The following is a 24,802-nucleotide window of genomic DNA, read 5'->3' on the forward strand; positions in this document are numbered from 1 at the left end:
GCTTGTTATAGACAGTTGGACACATGATGTGTGTTATCTTCCCAGATCTCGCAAGTCGTCGCTTAACCGGCAGAAGCCTGTTTGGGTATCGGAGCGGACGGGCTGAGTCTGCGCGTTTTTTATAAGTGTGTAGATTAATGTGGGCATAAATAGCAATCTGTTGTATTAGTATTGACGGCATAGTCAGTATGCCCAGTTCTTTGAAGAAGGGCCTCACGGAAGTATCCTGAGACACCTGCATCACCGCGCGCACAGCTCTTTTTTGGAGTCGGAAAGCGCGTTGCCAGTCCGCTGCGCGCCCCCACAACTCTGTGCCATACTGCAACTGTGAGTGAATGGTTGCGAAATAGCAGGTTCGCACTACGTGCCGCGGCACGACTCGAGCCAGGCGGCGAAGCGCGAAACAAGCACCACCGAGTTTTACTAATATGATTATGTCTATCTTGAGGGATGTTCGGTATAATTTTCCGGTTATAATCCCTGCTCCGCGTTGGAACGCTTTGATATGTCGTCTTGTGCTTCTGACTCTTATGGAGACGGCTCTTATTAATGAATTTTGGACTTTAACTTTCAGCCACAATTGGTTTAATCAACTGCATTTAATTAAAAGTACCTATCGTAAACCTAAAATTTACTTAATACATCAAATAAATAAAAGGATAAATAAAGTAGTAAGGTACTCAGGTACTCACAGTGAAACATTTAAACATCAGACTTATTTTTAAGGAACATTAAACTTTAACAGCGTTGATTTCATAGGAAAGTATTTAGGTCATATTTTATCACCTATTAAGCTGGGGTTTCAGTGTAGTTTTTACGACATTTCCTGAATAAAACGTTTTTCTTGATAGGCTACTTAATGGCTTGAGTTGAAGTCGTTTAGAAATGGTATTTTATGTCAAGTCCAGAAATTGTAAGGACTTTAATGCGGAGGCTATATGAATTTCTTTTCCAAATGAATTATAAGTAATTATAAAAAAATCTAATTTTCAAAATATGATCGCTATTGAAGCGAAAGGCGCTGCGAGCAATACACCTAAACACAATATACGATTTTTAAGATTTAAATGCTGTTCTGAGTCATCAAAGATGGGTGTTAAGCCTTGTTCTAACAAATTGATCTTAACAGAAGAGACCACACAATGTACATGACCACACAGCTACTGTATAAGTATATGACAACTGTCTTCAACCAAAGAGAATAGATAGTATAGAGGGGTCCTGTCATAGTAAAATTTGTAGTCACAGTAAATTTACTGTCATCTATCGACACACGACTAAAACTCAAATCAAAACTATCTAAAAATGTATATATATGGATAAATGATTTTATTATATTTGTCGGACCCTGACACCAGATAGACGTATTGCAGCGTTATAGATCATTATTTTAGACGCCTGTATAAAATCGATTAGCAATGTTGAGCTACGTATTATTTGGTTGTAACAAAATAAATAAAGTTGTGTAGAGAGTAACTCCGTCTATTGGCGCATTGTTGAAATAAAGTTGCGTAGAGAGTAACGCCATCTATTGGCGTGTTGTTGAACTAAAATGACAGGTAGTAGGCTTTGGAACGTCAAGAGGTTTCTCTTGGGTGAGCGTAAGCACGAGTTGGCGTTTTTGTCGGTATGTTGGTAGACTGGTCGAGCAGGTTTGCCAACTTGACTGAGGCGGGAGCGGAGAGGCTCCGCCGCTGGTAGTCCTTCTTGATCGGACCGCGCTAGAGATCGGACGTACTCGTTAGCCAACCTCGTGCCTAACTCGCTACGTTCCTGAAGGCTTATACCTGAAGGATTATTCTGATAGCTTATAGAATCCCGCGTTGTTTAACCATTTAGCTAAGTGTTTTATTTCAAGTGTTATTTTGATTTCTTATGTTTCATTAGAAGCTTACTTTTGTGAAATAAAGAAAGGATGTGTTATGTGTTGTTTTGAAAAGATTTGTCCCTCTGAGTTTGTTGCCGGTCCCATATAGGGCTAAATCTTCTCATGTTAGAGGCGTAGGGTTGGAGCCGGCCTAGCTTGACTTGAATAAAGATATGAACGGTTTCATGTGATCTTTTCATTCTCAATTTAACCAGTCAACATTCTAATAGCAATTAGTTCTTTTCATCATTTAGTTCTGAAATATAGTAGGCACTAGTATGGTTAACGAGTCCTAAGGTTTATTTCATGCACTGGTAGCATGGTAGCATACTGGTTTAGCTGTGAAGTAATACATCTAGGTTATATCATTTTGACCCATGTTCATTCACTGATACCTATGTGTTAAAATTGTTAAATATGAAACGGTGTCGCAACGCCATCTAGTCGACCATAGGCCAAAGGTGTGTGCGCCATCTATCCGAGAATGACTTTTTCTTGATTTCCAAGGCACGTTTTTTTCTTAGACTTTATTCATCTTATACGGAGTTACATACCTATGTCTTTGTTAGTATTGTTTTATGATATGCCTAAGTAGTTAAACTCAAGGCTGGTTTTGAAGGTTACACTAGCTGCCCCCATACAATATTATATGTCTTTGCTTCAACGTAAAGGTCGCAACAAAAAATAAATGCTTTTTGGTTCTTATTGTAAAGCAATAAGGAACTGTTAGTAGTTATAATTAATAAAATAATTATATTTCTTCAAATTCAGAATTGCTGTTTCTTACTCAAAGCAAGTTTAGTTGGCTGCCCGATTGACCAATTAAATAAACCGAACTATTAAATTCACGATTCAGGTTTCGGGTCTACTTTATTTCACAAGGTCTTGATTTGAATAGCTTTTCCATGCGCGCTGAATCATGATACGAGGCAATTGCAATCCCCAATTAGTCGTTCATTCATGAAACATAGAATTTCAGTAGCATTTGGTAAAAAGACACGTGAAAACGAAGTCATGGCTTCATGAAAGCAGCTACTATACGTTAACAACATTAACACCGTTATAACAAGGTTTTTTAATGATCGATGCAAACTTTTGACGTTAAAGGATTTATTACAGCCATTGAAAATTTATTATAGGCGCTGATGCTGTATTCTCTACTGCTCTAGTTATTATTGAAATAAAAAAAATACACAAAGAACAAAATGATGGTAGAGTCGCACCAATAAAAGTCTGCAGCGGATTTGATAGCCCACGCAGTGTAAGTGTTATTTATACGTCATAATTTCATAGAAGTTTGACGTTTAAAATGACACTTGCACTGCGTGGGCTATCAAAACCGCTGCAGACTTTTTACGGTCTGACATTAGTTTTTGTCGATATCTTCCAAAAAGTAACTTAGTAAGGTAAACGTATTGGTGCTCGACGCGGTCCCAGTACATGTCATCTTGAAACTTAAGTTATTGTCAATAGAGGTGACAGCAAGGTGTCATCTATTGGGCATTAGCATGTCGAGCACTAGTACGTTTACCTTATGCTATCCTAAAATTATCTGGAAAATATATTTTTTTCTTATAAACCCGCCTGTTAATGAATAATATTACATTTGTAATAATTGAAATTATTTCAAAAGCGTTTAAATACCCTGTCTATAACTTTGTAAGCGTATATTTGAATGCACTTTATAAATACAGTCAAAAATATAGTTTGATAGTATTTATCAAAGACGTTCAAACATTTGAGCCAATTCTCCCGGTTATTTTTTACTCGATGAATTTTAAAGAGCATTTATTTCAATATTGACGTTATTAAGCAAATGTATTTACGTTCATTATTAACGCGTGAACGGGCATTTTAATATGAAAGTTACCTTTTTCTGCCTTTATTACGAAACTTCGGTAAATATTGCTGGCACGATGAAACGGAATACCATAATATACGTCAGTTGGTCAATGTTCGTGTCCTTTTGTACTGTTGTGTTTGGCTATATGGATTGGGCATTTGCCCCAACCTGGACTGGGGAATACGCGTTTGATTTTTTCGCAATATCGTGGCGTGGCGAGTTGTTTTCGAACTATTTGAATTTGGAGCAAATCAAAAGTCTCAAAACAGATGTTGAGTTTAAATTTTTATTTTACTGTTTGACTTTTAAATTACCTACTATTTGGGAGGTTAGCGATTCAGGAGAATCAGGAGGTGTCAGGAGTAGCTGGCGGGTCTCTTCAATGCCATCTTCTTATTTAGATTTACGAAATTGTTGTATTTTATATTTAATTAAATCAAAATTAACAAACGTTGAAACGTCCATAAATACGTCTTTATATAAAACGGCGACTTTATACATATAAAATCGCAAAAAAAATCGCGAGAGCGGCTTGTGTGCCTTGCCGGGTATGATGGTAAAGTGGTAGAGGCTGTCACCGCGCCCCCGCGCGGCCGTGCTTGGAACTCTGCCTCTTCTTGGGATTCCCGCTAGATGGCGTTAGGCTGGCGAACAATTAGCAAACTTGTTAAATTAAATAGAAATAATTAGTATACTAGGACAGTCTTACACAAAATAACTCTAGTACCACAACAAACACAAACAAGTTCAGTAAAGATTGTGTTGTAGGTACCCACTAGACGACGATATATGTATATAATTATATAATCGTAGAAAACATACATATTAAATTTGACGGCCTCCTAGCCTAGTCGGTAGTGACCCTGTCTACGAAGCACGAGGTCCCAGGTTCGAATCCTGGTTAGGGCATTTATTTGTGTGTTTATCACAAATATTTGTTCCTGAGTTATGGATGTTTTCTATGTATATAAGTACTTATATATTATATATATCGTCGTCTAGTACCCACAGCACAAGCCTTATTGAGCTTACCGTCGGACTAGATTGATCTGTGTAAAATTGTCCTATAATATTTATTTTATTTATTTATTTATATCCTAACAAACATTCGTGGGTAACACGCAAATAAATGTCCTTATATACCAGAAATTGAACTAGGGGCCTTCAACTTCATGTAGGCAGTAATGACCACCAAGGAGATGACAATGGTTGTCACAAGGTTGTTCTCAACTGTCAACATTTGCTATTCAATGTGCAATAAGACGTAGGGTAAGGTGGGGAAGATTATCAGCTGGATAAGACTATCACTTATTGTGAGATGATAGATGAAAGGCTTTCCAGCACTTGCATTTGACTTTTAATGACTATCTGTATTTTGCTTTATATAGATTTATTGTATTTGTATACGTAATTAGTCTAATTATAGGGTGTATTGGCATATGCTGTGATGCCGTGTAAATGTATTTAAATAATAAAAAAAACAACGGGTGGCACTCAGGGAGTGCCGGCAGGAGTGAAAACTCAATGACTAGTGCAAAATGCACTATGTATAATTGAGGTTAACGCCATCTAGCGTTATTTCGTCGCATTACTTGAAACCCCTAAGCACATCAATAAAGAAAAACTCAATGACATTACATGTAACAGGTCCGTCTTACGGGCACGTGACCGTCTTACGGTGACGTAATCTCACGCGAGTTTAACATTTTTTCCCCACCTCAAAAAGTGCACAGCGCCGCTAAAGAAGTTTTCACTTCAATACTAAATAAATAAATAAATAAATCACTTGTATGGAATCTTTATACTGTTTGTCTTGCCCCGAGCAAAATAAACTATATTAAGTCTTACCCCAACTTACCTTAAATCTTAATACCAATACAATGTACCAGAATTCCAAAAGATTTAAGGTAATTTGGGGTAAGACTAACATATTTTATTTTGCTCGGGGCAAGGCAAACAGTATGAAGATCCCATACAAGTGATAATCTTATCCCGCTGATAATCTTTCCCACTTTACCCTGCGTCTTATTGCACATTGAACAGCAAATCTGCCCTGCTAAGCCGAGTGGCGCTATCTCAAAAGAAAACGCGTTGCTAATTTATACTTTAGTTTCTATAACTGAGAATACCATTTTCAAAATCATTTGTTTTTGAGATAGCGCTGTTCGGCTTAGGAGGGCAGAATGTTGACTTCGTCTCAGTGATATACGCAGTTTTCATAAAAACTGTAGCCATGTCAGTAGACGTATAACTAGTTGAATTTGACGCTGTAACATGTAAATATATACGAGTAAAACACCACGTTCGTAACTAAAACGTCTCAGAGGTATTAAAATAATTACTTAGTCTGCAAATCTCTGCACGTAGGTCGTAGGTACATATTATCTAGTGACACTGAGATAAAATATGACGTAGTTTTTAACACCAGCAATTAAGGTTCAAAATAGCAACTAGGGATTTTTATCTCATTTGAAGTTCATCAGATGCTCAGCAAATATACATACAGATAATGTCCATGTAGTCTATGAAAATACAGTTGAATTGTGTATGAATAAGATACGTTTGTAATGAGAATAGGAGAAAATACTATTTCAAATATCAGAAATAATTAGATATTAAATAAATTACATGAAAATGAAAAGGTGGTTTTCATTATGGATGTGGAGTTTTTGAGATATAAATATGACGACGGAGCGGAGGGATTTATTATGAAGAAAAGTAAGTAGTTAAATAGTGAATTAACATGTATATTTTGTACTTATATCTAATCAATTTACGTGTATATTATGTACTTATATCTAATTAATTTTAGTGCGTTGTTATAATTTCCCCAGTAAATTTAATTCATTTCCGTCGTCAACAATGAGTGTTAAAAAACGGGAAAATGTTTACAAAAGTATGCGTGTGCTTCTTGTTGGAGTTCCGTGTCTAATAAAAATATCTCAGTGAAACGGTCTGTGAGAAAAACGCATTTAACTGATTTGCAAGACCGAAGTGATCCCAAAAGTGTTCCGTGAACAAAGTTTTGTACGGAACACTAAAACACGAAAGTCATACTTAAGGGGCCCACTGATTAACAGTCCGCCGGACGGTATCGGCCTGTCAGTTGTTCGGAACTGTCAAAATTTTGTTCTAACTGACATGCCGATACCGTCCGGCGGACTGTTAATCAGTGGGCCCCTTTATAGATATGACGTTTTCGAGAACGTTCTCGAGAACTTAACAACTATTATATTGTCATACTCTTCATGGTTTTTATCATGTCCCTTTGTCACACGCATTTTTCTTAGGCCCACTTGCACCATCCCACTCAACCGAGTGTCAAATTGTACTGGTAACCATGGTAACTTCAGGTTTAACCGGTTAACCCCGGGTTAGTGGAATGGTACAAGTGGGCCTTAGTAGGTAACTTAAGATATTTAACCCTATGGAATGTTTTATACAATACAATTAGCCCAAACGTATTTATTATACACCATCGCGAACTTCTGGTCGAAGGATATGGTGTTTCGGCGGTTCCAGGGCAACCTGTACGGTTACCATCAGTTTGTCACTGACATAAACGCCGTCGAGAACGTAATTTACTTTCTATACATCCCGTTTGCACTAATATGCGAGTGCGAGCGAGATGTATAGAAAGTAAATTACGTTCTCGACGGCGTTTATGTCGGTGACAAACTGATGGTAACCGTACTGCTGTATCCTACGCCGAGTCAGACGACGCAACGGAACCACGCTCTTACGTGGTCGCCCAAATTCAGTGTTTAATTTGTGTTTTTCCTTTGAGTTTTGGCCTTTGTTGTTTCCAAAAACATTTTTTTTTTAATATAATCTATTCAAATATCGATCTTACTGTCAAATTAATAAGACTTAGATTATTTTGGCCGCATACATACCTAAAGTAAATTCATGGCAAATAATCCGAACCATAATATTTGAAATATGATAACGTAGACCGTTATGAGTCTCTACGCAGTTTTTAAACTAATTAAGTACTCTTATTTATTATGGTAATGCTATCGAGAGTAATAAAATTGTATATTTCAATCACTTAATAACAAACTTGGAATTTAAATATGATTTAGAATTTTAACTGAAATAAAAAGCCTCGTAAGCAGGTACAATAGAAAAATGAAATTTTATCATAAATTGGTAAAATTTTAAGGGTCGGTTATCAATGATAACTTATCATAATCGTGGATTGGAGATTGTTAGTATGCACTTTTAACAAACATCAATCTTTTCAACAGTCCTCTAAGGGATGCCAGCCATATGCATATATTATAACGTTGATCAGTATCTTTATTGTGCAATCTTGCAATTCGCGTAGTAAGTAGGTACAAATCGCTTTCTATGCAGCTAAATCATTGGTAGGGAACAACTGTTAAGGGGCCCACTGATTAACAGTCCGCCGGACGGTATCGGCCTGTCAGTTGTTAGGAACTGTCAAAATTTTGTTCTAACTGACAGGCCGATACCGTCCGGCGGACTGTTAATCAGTGGGCCCCTTTAGTCAGCGCTAAGTACTTATTCTGAGGACTGAAATGGCTGTAACGTCATGTTGTCAAACAAAGATTTTTAGTCTAAACGTTTCAAATCAACTTAGAACATCATTTCTTTTTTCTATATTATTTTTTTAATCATTACCATTTTCTACAGAGTTCAAGATAGGCGTGCGTCACCTTCAAGCCCTCTACATGTTCGCGGTCTCCGTCGTGCTGGGTCTACTGCGTGGCAGCAGCGGTGTAGCCATGCTAGCTATCAACGACCCAACGCGGCTCAACGACACATATATAGAAGTAAGTTATTCAGTCGTAAAACTTTTACGTGTACAAACTGGGGCCTATTTCTCGCACGATATTAGACTAATAATATTAGTGTGTTGCCATGGTAACCCATACGATTTGACAGTTCGTGGACTAATAATATTAGTCTAATACCGTTCAAGAAATGGGCCCCTGAGTGGAAACTCGAGCGGGGCGTGCAGTGGGATGCGCTACTAGCCGTACATGCTAAGCAAATGTAAGCGATTTCATTGCATATTGCATCTTGTATGCTTTGGAAACTTGACGCCATATTACGTCCCGCCAAACGCTCCACTAGTAATAGTAGACTAGACGCACACCACTGAATGGAACCGTTCGTTCGCTTCTCCTCACCTATAACGCCCCTACGATCTTTGTAACGAGCGGCCGTGAGCTGCTTTAATCCAAACAAAACGTGCGATTTTGACCAAGTCATTGATGGAGGTGGTCGGTTCATATTCTATAGTCGGGCAAACAGCTTGTCTGTCAATTATGTTTGAAATGAGACAGTTCTGGGCCAAACTATAGTAGAAATAAAGTGTTCTGTGACCTACCGTGAATTTATCGGCCTACTTTTTTTTAGATCCACGATTGGGACAGAAGAACACAATCTACCACATTTTCATCTTTTCTGTTTGGCTACGCTCTTATGATGCTACCAGCAGAACTTTGCGTCAGCCAGTTTGGAAGCAAAATGTTGGTCACCGCCGTTCTTGCCATGAATGGCGGATTTAATGCGGCTATGCCTAATATTGTGAACAAGGTATGTTGCTATCTTCATTTTTTATGCAATTATCTGCCTGTTTAGCCAGAAAAAAACTAGAAGGTACCAGACCACGGAGAACTACTGTGCCTATGAGATAGATGGATTTGGTTAAAAATTGTACTTAGTTATTTAATTGAGGTATGAAATAGGGTGTATGTGTATAATATTGTATTTCATTAGATGTTTTCCGAGATTGCATAAGGAAATCATAAGAGAGAAAGGCAGCTATTAATGTAATTATCGGCTCTGTTATGATCATGACCTTGATAAAAGTGAAAGTGAAAATAAACAAATAGAAGAATAAAATAAGGTGCAATTTCGACTCCGGGATAATTTCAACTAATCGAAATATCTTCCATGTTTTACATTATTAACTAGAGTCACACACAACACATCTTTTTCGCTATCTGGACATATATGGCACTCTAGTTAATAATGTAAAACGCAGTCGAAATTGCCCCGCTGCACCTTACCATCTTTATATTTCCAGGGAGGCTGGATAGCAGTGTCCAACACACAGTTTCTACTAGGAATGTCTCAAGCTTGTTTAGCTCCCGCAAATAGAATAATGCTCGAAAACTGGATGCCTCCCAATGAAAAAACCTTCTTTAGCAGCATAGTTTATGGAGGTAAGGTGGTATATAATAAAAAGTATAATCTCATATGTTCAACAGCCAACTTACAAGCAAGAATGCGACGATGAAAAATTTCCTGCATAAGTTTCTTTACAGTTTCAGTAATCAAATTTAAGTAAATTTTATTTACTCAAGGGAAATTTCTAAATAGATACTTGCTGCCACCTCTGGTGAATAATGTAATTGTACCTACCCGAACCCAGGTGCATATTGCTGGTTCGCGATGAATTTTGATACTTTATCTTCACAAGTCTGTTTTTCAGTAAATATAAAGTCACTCAGGACAGGATAAATCATTATGGTGACAGTCCATTTCCAACGACAGCTGCACTACTGTTCATTTTACTATAGAAATTGACAATAACACCGACGCGTTCACTACCAGTAGTGCAGCTGCGGTCAGAAATGGAATGTTACCATTAACGGAAAGAACGGTCTGGTCATATTTTTCAGGTACGTATCTAGGAATGATTCTGTCATTGCCATGCGCGGGTGCGCTCTCAGCGCACCGACTTGGCTGGGAACTGATCTTCTACGCGCAGGCCATGGCTGCCCTGTCATCATGTGCTGTATGGGGCATCCTGACGGCAGGTGCTCCGCAGCAGCATCAAGCCATTGGAGATAAGGAGAAGGAATACATAGAAGAAGCTAAAGAGTTTTATAAAAAGGTGCGTTTTCAGTTTTAGTTAGCATGTGTTTTAGATTTTGCGACATGGGTATTAGAAGGTCATATAGGTAGTGAGATGTTTCAGGATAGGTTTCAGAATAAAACACAGCAATAGCAGTATAGCGTGTACTGGTCGGTTACAGACTGACTTGCTTAACTAGTTTTAAAACTACCCTTTATTATAAACACTACATCCCTCCACCAATAGTTGTAAAACTATCCATACACCTAATAACAAATTGTAAGTAAAACACTGAGGCGACTTTTTGTATTAATAATCGGGGTTTGGATTTCTTGTGCTCCTTAATGGAAATCGTCGCACAAAAACATCTGGTTCAGCCGGCTCGTCGTCATATACTCCGGGGGGTGTAATTGAAACAGGTGGTACTTCAGGGGCAGCCGTGGTACCCTGAAGCCGCGGCGATGACGTTTGTGAGACGACACTCGAAAACGAGCAATCGGACATGTCGGCGTCGTCGTCCTCTTCCCCCGCAGCCGCAGGCAGCGGCGCCGGCGGCGGTGCTGCGGTTTCGGAGGGCACCTCCTCACGTTGCTCACTGGGTTGTAGAACGGGCACATCGCCATCGTAGCCGTCATCTTCCAAAGCCTTATTGCCTTTGTACATAAGCAGCTGATCAATATGCTTTTTAGCTGTTACTTGAAGACTTTTAATGTAAACATTGAACATTGACGAGCCGATGGTACTTAAAATTGTTCCTTCTAACCATGTATGTTTAGTGCCATTTTTAAAATATGATTTTACGAGTACACAGTCTCCGACATTAAATTTAATTTGCCTCCTTCCATTGTAATATGTACGCTGTGAGATCTGTTTTTGGAGCACGTTTTTATCAGCCGAGGATACTGACGGACTGACGTCGGTCGCGTCGTCGGATGTCGGCACGAGCGAATCGAAACGACAGCGCAGCGGCCGCCCTAGCATCAGTTCGGCGGGGGAGTGTCCGGTCGTACCGTGGACAGAGTTTCGGTACTCAAAAAGAAAATAATTTATTTTATTATAAAAATCGACCTTAGATAGATTTTGTGCTAAGATTGTTTTTAAACCTTTTTTTATGAACTTTACGCTATTTTCCGCTAGACCATTAGACGCGGGATGGTAAGGCGCAATTGTTACGTGCTTTATGTTATTACTTTTGCAAAAGTCCTCAAATGCCGCCGAAGTAAAATTGGTAGCATTATCCGTTACTAACGTTCTAACTAAACCGAATCTAGCGAACATAGCGCATAGTTTCGCTATAACGCTCGCCGAGTCGGTACTGGACATAAAATAAACCTCCACCCATTTGGAGTGCGCATCCACTGCTACGAGCACCCGGTGGCCTGCCAGCTCCGCCATGTCGAGGTGCAGGCGCTGCCAGCGCGCGCGCGGCCGCGGCCACACCGCGAGCGGTGCGCGCGGTGGCGCAGCGCGGATCGAAGAACAAATAGCGCAAGAACCTATTTTTTCCTCAATCTGTTTATCAATATTTGGCCACCACATATATTTACGCGCGTTACTTTTTGTCTTAACCACTCCAAAATGTGAATTATGAAGTTCATTCAATAAACGTTCCCTATAGATAACGGGTATTATGATTTTATGACCCCTCATTAGACAACCTTTTTCTAAAGATAACTGCAAACGGCAATTAAAATATGGCTTAAGGTCGCTATCAACTACTTTCCTAGGCCAACCATGCAAAATATATTTTGATATTATGCTCAATACGGGATCATTAAGAGTTTCTTTTTGTATATTTTCCACAGAAATAGGGTGAATGTCGTGATACATGAAGTTAATAAATAATGCTTCATCCTGCACTAAATTATCCTCATTAGCAACCAGTTGCGAGTCTTTTATTGCGCGTGATAAGAAATCGGCTACGTTATCTGCGCTCTTAATGTACTCGATCTTAAAATTATACGCCGATAAAAACAGAGCATAACGTTGTAATCGATTAGCCGCGAACTCCGGTACGCCTTTCTTGCTGCCAAAAATCGAAATTAAAGGCTTATGGTCAGTCCTTAAAATAAAAGGCTCAGGCCTACCGTACAAGTAATGGTGGAATTTTTTTATTCCAAAAATTATAGCAACTGCCTCTTTTTGAATTTGAGCATAATTTTGCTCACTCTTAGATAACGACCGAGATGCGTAGGCCACGACGCGCTCGGTGCCATCCGCTTGCGTTTGAGCCAATAAGGCTGCCAGACCCTTGGGACCCGCATCCACAGTGACAATCGTTGGCAAATCGGGGTTATAGTGAGCCAATACCTTATCAGACGCAAGCTCGTTTTTTATTGCTTCGAAAGCTTCGTTTTGAGCCTCGCCCCATTGCCATTTGCAATCTTTTTTTAATAACAGATTTAATGCACTTAACATACTGGCAGCATTAGGAATAAACGTCCTATAATAATTTAGCATACCTAGAATAGATTTTAATTCCGTGACGTTCCTAGGTCGTTGACATTCTAGAACAGCATTTACCTTCTTTTTAGACTTGTGCAACCCATTTTTGTCAATAACAAATCCTAAATACTCTACGGAATCTTAAAAAAATCACATTTTTCCTGTTTCACGCGTAACCCGGCATCCTTTAGTCTACTTAAAACTTGTTCCAACCTAGCCACGTGAGATTCCCTATTTGGCGCGGTAATTAATAAATCATCTAAGAATATACACGTGCCCTCAATGCCAGCTAGCAGTTTGTCCATGCATTGTTGAAAAATGCACGGAGCGTTGGATAGGCCAAAAACTAAACGGGTATACCGGAATAACCCCTTATGGGTATTTATACAGGTTAAATTTCGCGACGGTTCGTCTAGAACCAGCTGATTGTAAGCTCTGGAAAGGTCTAATTTGGAAAACTCCACCCCGCCATGCAATTTAGAAAACAAATCTTCTATTCGTGGTAACGGATAATTGTCAATAAATAAAATGTTGTTTAAGGTTACCGAGTAATCACCGCAGATTCGAATATTTCCATCCGAACGCAACACGGGGACAATTGGCGTAGCTATATCGGAATGTTCGACTTTCTCCAAAATGCCTAAATCTAGTAACCTCTGCAATTCAGTTTCTACTTTAGGTTTTAACGCTAAAGGTACTGTCCGAGGCTTACAAAGCTTAAACACGGCATCTTTTTTAATTTTTAAATGAATTTTATAGGGAGTAAATGTGCCAAGTTCCCCCGAAAATACCTCCGAGTACTTTTCGTGCAATTTTTTTAACATCGGATCCTCTTTTATACTATGACAATTAAGGTTACACAAATGTAGGTCAAATTTGCTAATAAAATCGCGTCCTAGCAATGGCAATTGCGATATATGCGAATCGATCGTGGCAATAATAAAAAATTTAATCTCAATTATACGATTATCAAACTTAACCGGTAATAAGATATAACCCACAGGTGTGATTTTATTACCATCGTAACAATTGAGCCTTACGTTACACTTGCATAGGGCATAATTTACTTTAAATGTTTTGGAGTAAACATCGGCGGGTAAGACGGACACTGCGCTACCGGTGTCAACTTCGCACAAAATCGACTTGTTATCAATCAACACAGATTGCATCATAGGTTTCCCGTTAACCGAACGGATAGGAAAAAAATCATAAATACCTTCGCAGATATCGTCAGTATCCTCGGCTAAGAAATTTGTGGTCTTAATTTTAGATTTACACACTCGGCTCAGATGGCCTTTCTTTCCGCACTTTTTACACGAATACTGAGTAAATTTACACTGTTCTTTGGAATGTCCGTGATATCCACATGCACTACACTTTATTTTTTTCTTATCGCCTTCCGCGGCGGGGCGCAGCGCGAACACATCTGCAGGTGCGCCGGCGCTGGCGCTGACCGTACTGTTGTTGCCGTGCACCGCCAGCCGCGCACAGCGCACGCTTTGCGCCAGTTGCAGGGCTTTATTGAAAGTCAACGAAGTTGGGTCTTCGGAAAAGAGTTTTTCTTTCTCCTTCCTGTTTTCTAGTCCAAGCACAAAACGGTCTCTTAGCGCGGAGTCGAGCTCCGTAGTGAACGAACAATATTGCGCCAGACTGCGCACACGCGCCGCCCAGTCGTTTAATTCCTCTCCGGGACGCTGTTCCGCTTTGTAGAATAAATATCGCTCGGCGAAAACACATCGCTTAGCTTCAAAATGTCCGTCTAATTTCGCAATGAGGTCATTATAGCTGATCGAATCTAGGTCAGCTGGAGACACTAGGTCCTTTGCGATGCGAAAAGTGTCCTCCACCAGGGCAGAAAGTAGTACCGCTCGACGTGTAGCACCAGATTTATCCGTCTCCTCCGTAAATTTGTTCGCCAAACAAAACTGAGCAAAACGACTTTTAAATATGGCATGCGTGCGGTGGTCGAACGTCGGGCTGTTACCTAACACCAGATTCGTTGCTAACATCTTCTCACTTGTGTATAACTGACTTTTATCATAAAAACTTCACTTTTTATACGCGTATGTTCTTTTTTCGTCGCCACTGAGATGTTTCAGGATAGGTTTCAGAATAAAACACAGCAATAGCAGTATAGCGTGTACTGGTCGGTTACAGACTGACTTGCTTAACTAGTTTTAAAACTACCCTTTATTATAAACACTACAGGTAGGTAAGGGAAGTCGAAAAAGTAGAGGCTTTAAAAGCTTCTTATTAGCAGTACAAGATACCTAATCAATATAATCATTAATCATACTATTATAGGTACTCATATTAGTTACTCAACTGAGTATATAAATATAAATCTCCCACTGCTGGGCGCATGCCTCCTCGCATGCGCTAGACAACTTTGGCTCCTTGGAGACTAGTCCCCACGCTGCACGCTGGCCCAATACGGGGTGCGGGCTTTATACAGGGTGTAATCGTTAAGTGTGGCCAGGCTATAATTCCGTAAATATAACAGATATCAGAAAACTTCAAATTGATATCGAAAGTGCGTTACCCAATGAGTAAAATTACATTAATGACTTTTTTAAATAAAAGCAGAAATATCCCAAACATTAACTTCAAACCCTCCCATACATTTAGTACGACGACTTACCCCTCAAAGAACGCCGTCGGTGTCGTAAGAGATAAAACTGCTTGAGCTTCATTATTTGCGATAGTAAACTGTAATTATTTTATTACAGTATAAAACTACCGTTTATGAAATAATAAATCTAACATTTAACTTATTTTTTAAGGAAGTACATTTTTTGTTTACAGTAGTTGCTCGAAGTGACGCCCTTCTTGTGCGATACATTGACGGACTCTCTTAAATGTTTCTAAATGAACTTTTCTTAAAATTTGCGTTGTGATTAAAAAATAAATGTTAGATTTATTATTTCATAAACGGTAGTTTTATTATTTTATTACAGTTTATTATCGCAAATAATGAATCTCAAGCAGTTTTATCTCTAGGGGTGAGTCGTCGTACTAAATGTATGGGAGGGTTTGAAGTTAATGTTTGGGATATTTCTACGTTTATTTAAAAAAAGTTATTACTGCACTTTCGATATCAATTTGAAGATTGCGATACAGCGAGGAAATGCCGCCAGCATCCTTGGTACAATGCCTCAAGGGCCTATTTTAGATTTAAGCTAGTTATTAATTTCGTTTAGTAGTACCACTGTATATATATTGTATGTAAATAAAGATTTATTTAGTATTTGAAGATTTCTGATATCTGTTATATTTACGGAATTATCGCCTGGCCACACTTAACAATTACACCCTGTATACACCTTCGAATTCCTTCGCAGATGTATGCAGTTTTCCTTCATGCTTGTGGTAAATAAATTGGTACGAGCTAGGATTTTATTTTAACCCGCGACCTCCGGATCGAAAGTCGGACGTCAGATCCACTCGTCCACCACCATTTCAATACTTCTAATACCTACTTTATTATTATATTTTTTTTATAATTTCAGAAACAACAGACAGTCCCGTGGCGCGATATTCTTCGCTCGCCCCCCTTCTGGGGTCTAGCTGCTGCCCACGCAGCTTTCAACGCTGTATTTGTCTTTTTCCTTTTCGACGTGCCTTACTTTTTTACCATATTTGGAAGGACATTAAAAGATGTAAGTACAAACTATGTGCACGCAACTATTATAATTGTCGGGGTATCGGGAAGCCGAACAGGCGTGTCTGGCATATTGATGTCGTGTGGGCGTGCACGTGCAGGTTTTCACCAAATAATATTCTCACGATACAATCAAAACACTGTATTTCTTATTTTAATTGTCAAATACCAAAAATATTCACGGATTACAACAATAAATCACGATTAAGATACAATGGGTTTGTAAGCGACCATTCCGTGCGGGGCGCTGTCAACGAATGACGTCCCGCGCCGCCATGACACTTACAACTCCATTCGGGACTACCCGCTCTTAAAATAAATCAACTTGTCAGCATGGTATAATAATATACTCCGCCTGGTACTCTATTCCGAGATTCGCGTATGACCTAACTGACACGGGCCTACGTCATCATGCTGTTTACAGGTTCTCAAACTTTAAAATGTGGGAGAATTTTAACCAACGGTGAAAATTATTTTAACGGCATTAATTTTAAGTTATTCATGTAGAAACATAGTAAAATAAAACAAATCTAATGTATTAAATTAAACTTTATTTATCTATACAAGACAAACGTTTAAAAAACTAATTCACAGTTACACATTAATTACCAAGCTTACGACGTGAAAAGTTTGGAAAACACTGCGACTGCTGACACTGAGCGAGAAGGAAATAAATTAACACGCGTTCGACAAGGATGACGGTCAGGGCATGAAGTTATCTAGATCCGAATTGTCAAATGTGACAGCGCTATCCTGTGTTGCCAGTAATGTAAACAGAATTACCCGAACGTCTGAAATTTCTTTCGTGAATCGGAAGATATTGCTAACGAATAATTAAAAATGACGTGTTATTGTAAAATTTAAGATAAAATACATTATAAATGAAAATTATAAAATTATAAAGAAATATTTTAACTTATTAACCATAGCTATAATGTACCCATGTAACATGTTATGTTGAAATAAAGTGGCAATGTTATTGTGACGTAGGCCCGTGTCACTCTGGGAATAGAAGACCATGTTTTATTAGACCATGCTTGTCAGTGTCAATAACAATTACAACTACCCGATTAATTTAACAATTTAAAAATAATCGAATTAAATCAAGCGCGCGCCGTTATTATAATCTTCATCTTTCTCGCGTTATCCCAGCTTTTTGCCACGGCACTCAGGATCCTGGGGTTCGCTTGGTAACTAATCCCGAGAATTGGCGTAGGCTAGTTTTTACGAAAGCGACTGCCATCTGACCTTCCAACCCAGAGGCGAAACTAGGCCTTGTCGGGATTAGATTTCCTCACGACGTTTTCCTTCACCGAAAAGCGACTGGTAAATATAAAATGATATTTCGTAGATAAGTTCCGAAAAACTCATTGGTACGAGCCGGGGTTTGAACCTGCGACCCCCGGATTGAAAGTAGCATGCTTTTACTGCTAGGCCACCAGCGTTTTTTACGCAACTTTTATAATGATGAATTAATATTCCTGAGAATAGATTGGTACTTGATTAGCATGTCCAAGCTAAGCTGTGTACTAAATAATCTCATAATTATTGTAGTGTAATAAAATACAGTGAAACCTGGATAACTGAGACTTCAAGGGTCCTGCAAAATCGTCTCACTTAAAGAGGTATCCCACTTGACCAGTGTCTCAGATAGCCAGGTATAAATAAATATCTGTCTCATTTACAGAGGGTACCACTAATAGAGGTGAAAACATAGGTTATTTTAGTTATAGAGGTGCAAATTATTAAATAAAGTAACGTATTTTGTGAACATTATGCATGAGTTCGAGACTGCTTCAGAATATTGAGACTGAATTAGGTATATATTTACTATGAATGACATTTCAAAAAATAGAAACTGCTATATTAAATTACCCATTACCTACAGACTTCATTGCCTGGCTTCCCACATTCGTAAACGGGTTTTTTAAGTAATTAAGTAATAATCAAGATTTTGTCCTTCGAAATATTTTTATCTAAACTTACTAACGTCCGGTCGTAAGCTATACCAAACTAAAACACAAATCAAATAATTTAGGTAAGTACAAGTGCAGAAATATATTTGCAATAGTCGGAGTTAAAGAGGTTATAAATTGACGTCATCTCAGATACAGAGGTATAAAATTCAAAGCAAAAATACTCACTATTATTTAAAAAAATAGTCTCAATTGAAGAGGTAAAATACACTCTGTCTCAATTATAGAGGTAAATATGACTGTAAAATCGAAAGCACTAATCCCAGTTACAGAGGTTTATTTTGTCTCACTAACAGAGGTAATTCAGTGCTAAAGTGCCGGGACTGCACCATGAGTCCCAGTTATAGAGGTTTCTCACTTATCCAGGTCCCACTTAACCAAGTTTCACTGTAATAGGTACTAAACTGTTGGACTGCAATGAAAAGAACTGCTACATATATTAGGCATACATTATTTAAGTACCCCATTTATATACATACATATTTAATAAAATTAATTTCAGGCATCAGTATTGGCAATGTTGCCTTTTGTGCTGATGTGGTTGGTCTATCTCACCACATCTCCAACCATCGAGTGGATATACAACTCAGGGTTCATGAGTTATGTACTCAGCACTACATACTACCGAAAGTTGATTAATGCCTTAGGTGAGTTCATAACCGAAAATAAAAATAGTAGATTGTACAACAAGGGCATAAAGTGACCCATTTTTACCCAAGGCAATTTTTTGGTCTGAGCGAAGCGAAGACCAAAATAGTAGACGAGGGTAAAAATGGACATTTATGCCCTTGTTGTACACTCTGCTTTTCACTTCGATTGCGAGGAAAATATACAAAAAATCAAATATTTTAGTTTATTTTAACGTATTTATTCAAGACTAAAGAAAATTGTTCTTGGGCCGGTCGGAGGCGCGGGGCACGCCGATCGGGAGAGCGCCGGTCGGGGGCGCGCCGGCAGGGCTGGCAGTTTGTATGGCAGAATTTGGACTTTATTGCTAAGTCAATAAGGGTCGTAATAGATGATTTAACTTTATGCTCTAGAGCATAAAATGCAATTTTATGTCGTCTACGCACGACATAAAGGTGCACTTTTTGAGCATGAGAAGTGAAAATACTATTTCAATCCGACAGTTTTGGTGGCTCAAAATGCCCACTTGTTTTCTTTCCTACACGTTTTGTAATAATTTGTATTTAACCTATATTAACGCACTATTTGTCGGAATTGCTAATATCGCTTTAATAAATACTGAACCAATTTTCCCAAATGTAGCTAAAAATACATTTGATTTATTTTCCAGCGTTTAGATATTTCTAAATAGCCGCTCCCATATTTTTGACGAACATCTTGTTTGATTACAGGAGCTTTTAGCGCAATAATTGGACTGACTGTTCTTTCGAATGTAAACCCGGACTCGGATGTAGCTGTCGTCATATTGACTATAGCACTGGGTGTAACTGGATTTCAATATTCTGGATTCCTGGTACGTCTATAATAAAAGTCGCTTCAAAAACCAATTTATTTTTGTGTGTCCCGCTCAGGATGCTGTCGGGACGGGTGAGTAGGTACGTGAATGAGTGACTGACATTTACTAAAAATACAAAATGCTATCGTTTGAGGAGAGACCGATATAGTATACAGTAGCAATTGCTATTCTGGGGGCCGATTTTTTCATTTCGAACGATCGATTTCGTTACTCAATAACGAAAACGGCGAAATGCTATTTTTCTAATACTTAATACAAGCGATAGAAATTGGAAATCTAGTGATATCGACCACTTGTTTCCAATTCTATTAGTAAAAATTAAATACCTGATAGTGGAAATATTATTGAATGAAATACACGATATTGAGGGGTCGAAATGAAAAAAATCGTCTCCCTGGTTATAAAAAAATTAATATGCGATACCATTAAGTTCTTGTGAACTGATCTTTGCTGTTCTTATGCATGACTTTGTACTCCGAAATATACATAATTTACCAATCGTATTTTATTAGGACAACTATCGCAACCTGTCTCAGAACTTCAACGGTACTTTGGTTATCCTGACCAGCGCAGGAGCTAGCATCGTTGGTGCGGGGGTGCCTCTCTTCACGGGCTCTATCCTCAGTCCTGACCCAGTAAGTATCAAGATTGTTGTTTGAGCTATATTAAATAAGAATATGCCTTCTTTTTTATTTTTCGCCTCCTCTGCATTATGTCGTACTAGACGCTGTTAGCTTCGAGAAGTAGGAATGGTTATAAGTAATGAACTTGAAATGCCAAAATCAGACGTGATACACTGATTAGGTTTTGACCTAACACTTCCAAGACAAAGACATCAGAAAGTTTTATCACGTGGTACAGATGTCCACTTACAGCAGTAATTTACACAAAATAAAAAGACGTCAAATGACATAGTTAGGTACTAAATAGGTATAATTGTATGCGTGTATCAGGTCTGCAATACATATATTAAGTAAAATTATGATACATTACGATGAGGTACGATTATTGAATTGAATGAAGTTAATGTAAAATGATGAGAAAATCCTTATTTCAGACGGACTTCCGTCGCTGGCGCGCTGTGTTTCTCTCCCTTGCCAGTTTCTCAGTATTGGGAAACGTGCTGTATACAGTGCTAGGCCGAGGGGACCGCGCCGAGTGGGACCGAGAGCGGATCAAGTTCGGGTACCATAATGGTATGTTCATCATCATCATCACACAAATAAATTCCCTTATACACATATATACAAGCCCTGGTAATGGCATTTATTTGTGTGATGATGATGATGAACACACAAATAGATGCCCTTACCAGGATTCGAACCTGGTACCTCCTGCTTCATAGGCAGGGTCACTATCGACTAGGCTAGGAGGCCGTTTCATTGATAGATTGATACATCACAATTTGTAATAATAAAAAAATTCAAAAAAATACTAAAACTAAATATTTTCGAAATTAATTTCTTGGGGTTAGATATGAGGAGATTGGGTATTACTTGAGGTATATTTTACAAAAACTAATTCAACGGTTTCGTATCTGGAGGAGCCCAAACTTGGTATGTTTTGAAAATTATTTTTATTTTAATTGAATGCAAGTGACGGACATATAATAATGTGATATATTTTTGGAACCGGCTCAAAATGCCCTTTCATTTAATACCACACACGATAGGTTTCTGAACAAAAATTTGTTTTTTTCCATACAAAAAAAAGATGACGTCATAACTCCTTTCCGTTTGTTTTCTTTTTTTGGTGCTATAGGTCAAATTGATTCAAATGGCCTAACGATTAATCGTGACGATTTTCGTACCTTTAACACCATTTGCAGCTGATTCCCGAATTTCAGGCTATACCGCTATCGCTAAATAGCGTTTATTTGACAGCAAATTCTAAATATATGGTGTTAAATTAATAATTTTCAATTCGAAGTAGTACCGCAGTGCACGGATTTTTTAATCGCATTGATGTTGTAAATACTGCTGCTTCGAATAACACTTCTGAGTAGGTACATTGTATTGCACTAGTTCCAAAAACTAGATAATTGTCACCTTTATTTTATAGGCAGCAATAGTAGATTGTACAATAAGGGCATAAACCGATCTATTTTTATCCGAGGCAATTTATTGGTCCTAGTACAGCGAGTACCAATATAGTCAAGGATAAAAATGGACATTTATGCCTGAGTTATACACTCTGCTTTTCACTTCGATTGTGAGTAAAATATACAAAAATATGAAATATTTTAAGTTATTTTAATACTTTTATTCAAGACTAATGAAAAATGGAATTGGGCCGGTCGGGGGCGCGCCGCCGGCAGGGCTGGCAGTTTGTATGGCAGAATTTGGACTTTATTGATAAGTCAATAAGGGTCGTAATAGATGATTTTACTTAAATGCTCTAGACTCTAGAGCATAATAAGCAACTTCATGTTGCTTACACGCGACTTAAATGTAAATTTTACGAGCATGAGAAGTGAAATATATAGGTACTTAATACTTTTAAATCTTACTTAATACATGTTAGTTTCTTATTCCACCTCACATGTTGAATAACGATAGAGCACCACGACTGAGCTTATTTAACATACAATGAACTTCCTTCCTAAAAGGCCTTCACGGGTGTTTATTCCTTTTCAGATGCAAATCAGCTAGAATTGGAGGAGTTCAGCCTACCGAAGACCTCGCCCAAGGACGACCGACCCTTACAATAATAAACGAATTTCAATTGCACAGCGGTTTTTCGTTACCTATTCTTATTTTTTCCCTTGAATTTTTGTTTTTTCTAGTAGTAATAAACATTTATTTACATAAAAGATGTATACAGTGGTACTACTAAACTTAATTAATAAGTAGCTTAAATCTAAAATAGGCCCTTAAGGCATTGTACCAACTATCAAGGATGCTTGAGGCATTTCCTTGTTGTATCGCAATGCTGATACGTTGTGCGAGCAGGCTTCCAGGCAAGCTCTTCGGTCACCAATAGGTACAGAATCAAAATCAAGTATTTTATTCCTGATAAACTTAAAACTAAAATTACATACAAGAGTATACCGTAAAATGGGGTGAGTAGGGATTACAAGGGCAGTTGGGTTATGAATGGGGTGAGGAAGGATGTCAGAGGGGTGAGTTGGTTTTTACAGGCTATTGCTACGTAAATTATATATTCTAATAACAAATCAAGCTATTATAATGTTCATAATCCCAAATTGTCGATCCAACAATTTTCAAAACTCACCTATTTAGTAGGAAATCCCTCGTCACCCCAACTACGGGGTGAGCTGGGATTTCCTACTATTTCGTGTTTATCTCTAAAGTTATGAAATGAAACAACAAATTATCATTGACAAACTAAAATTCATACATCCGGAACAATCAATATGCCACATATAAAAATAAACTTTTATCCAGGGTTGAACTTCGATTTCGCCCCTACTCACTCCATGTTACGGTAACTAAAAACTAAAAATATTCATAAAATTGGTAAGAGTTAAAGTTTACCAAGAAATGGTCTCGCCTCAGCATAATACTGACCCGAAAGTCAACGCTGATCTTCCGGCGAGACCATTTGTGGGTCATGATCGCAGCCGAACGACACGGCCCTGTCATAAAGCTGAGCACAGCCTTTGCAGTGGCGACCGGCGGTACGTTAAACCAAAGAGAATAGATAGTATAGAGGGGTCCTGTCATAGTAAATTTTGTAGTCACAGTAAATTTACTGCCATCTATCGACACACGACTAAAACTCAAAATGAAAGCGTTTAAAATTATCAAAAAAATGTATATATATCCGGAAAGCATTCCATGTTATTACTAAAGACCTATTTATTAGAATATACAAGTCATATCTTCGTCCTTTACTTGAGTATGCTTTTCAGATATGGTCCCCCTACTTTAAAAAGGACATTACAATGCTGGAAAAAGTTCAGCGAAGAGCAACTAAAATGGTTGCTTCATTGAAAGATAAACCATATGAAGAACGGCTTCAAGAATTAGGTCTTACAACATTAGAGGACAGAAGGAAGCGAGGCGATCTTATTGAGACTTACAAAATCTTGTCCGGACACTACAATGTTCCAAATATTGACACATCAAGCCAGAATGTAAGGTTGAGAGGGCACTCTAAAAAACTTGTCAAACCTCCGTGTGCTAGTAACCCTAGAAAACACTTCCTGCCGAATCGTGTGGTAAATGTGTGGAACTCTCTACCAGAAACTGTTGTTAGTGCACCATCAGTCAACACTTTCAAAAATAGACTAGATACACATTTTAGAACTTTAAAAAGTGCAAAATAAAATACAAGAAAGTGCTTCGATATACACGCATCAGCTCTAAGAGCTGCTAGCGTATCAAATAAAATAATAAAATAATAATATGTATAAATGATTTTATTATTTTTATATCATTATGACCCATGTTCATTCACTGATATCTATGTGTTAAAATTGTTAAATATGAAACGGTGTCGTCACGCCATCTAGCCGAGCATAGGCCAAAGGTGTGTGCGCCATCTATCCGAGAATGACTTTTTTTTTTATTTCCGAGGCACGTTTTTTCCTTAGACTTTATTCATCTTATACGAAGTTGTTTAAATAATAATACGGTAAAATTATACGTTTGCGTCAAATCCGGTAGTTCTGATTTTTTGCAGACTTATTTATGATGTTGGTCCAATGAATAATCCAAGTTGGTGACC

The 24,802-nt window shown here is 38.2% G+C and overlaps 1 protein-coding gene across 1 annotated transcript; it reads left to right on the forward strand.

Annotated features, from left to right (window-relative positions):
* The first annotated feature begins 6,217 nt into the window (after positions 1–6,217).
* LOC134796363 (putative inorganic phosphate cotransporter) lies at positions 6,218–22,844 on the forward strand. Its single transcript, XM_063768531.1, has 11 exons — positions 6,218–6,428; positions 8,370–8,509; positions 9,099–9,278; positions 9,772–9,910; positions 10,370–10,584; positions 16,500–16,649; positions 19,130–19,274; positions 19,986–20,107; positions 20,623–20,745; positions 21,168–21,306; positions 22,747–22,844. The coding sequence occupies exons 1-11, from the start codon at positions 6,365–6,367 to the stop codon at positions 22,818–22,820; spliced, it is 1,491 nt and encodes a 496-aa protein (XP_063624601.1). The 5' UTR covers positions 6,218–6,364; the 3' UTR covers positions 22,821–22,844.
* The last annotated feature ends 1,958 nt before the right edge of the window (positions 22,845–24,802 follow it).

Source organism: Cydia splendana, chromosome 13 (genome assembly GCF_910591565.1).
Source record: "Cydia splendana chromosome 13, ilCydSple1.2, whole genome shotgun sequence".
NCBI lineage: Eukaryota > Metazoa > Arthropoda > Insecta > Lepidoptera > Tortricidae > Cydia > Cydia splendana.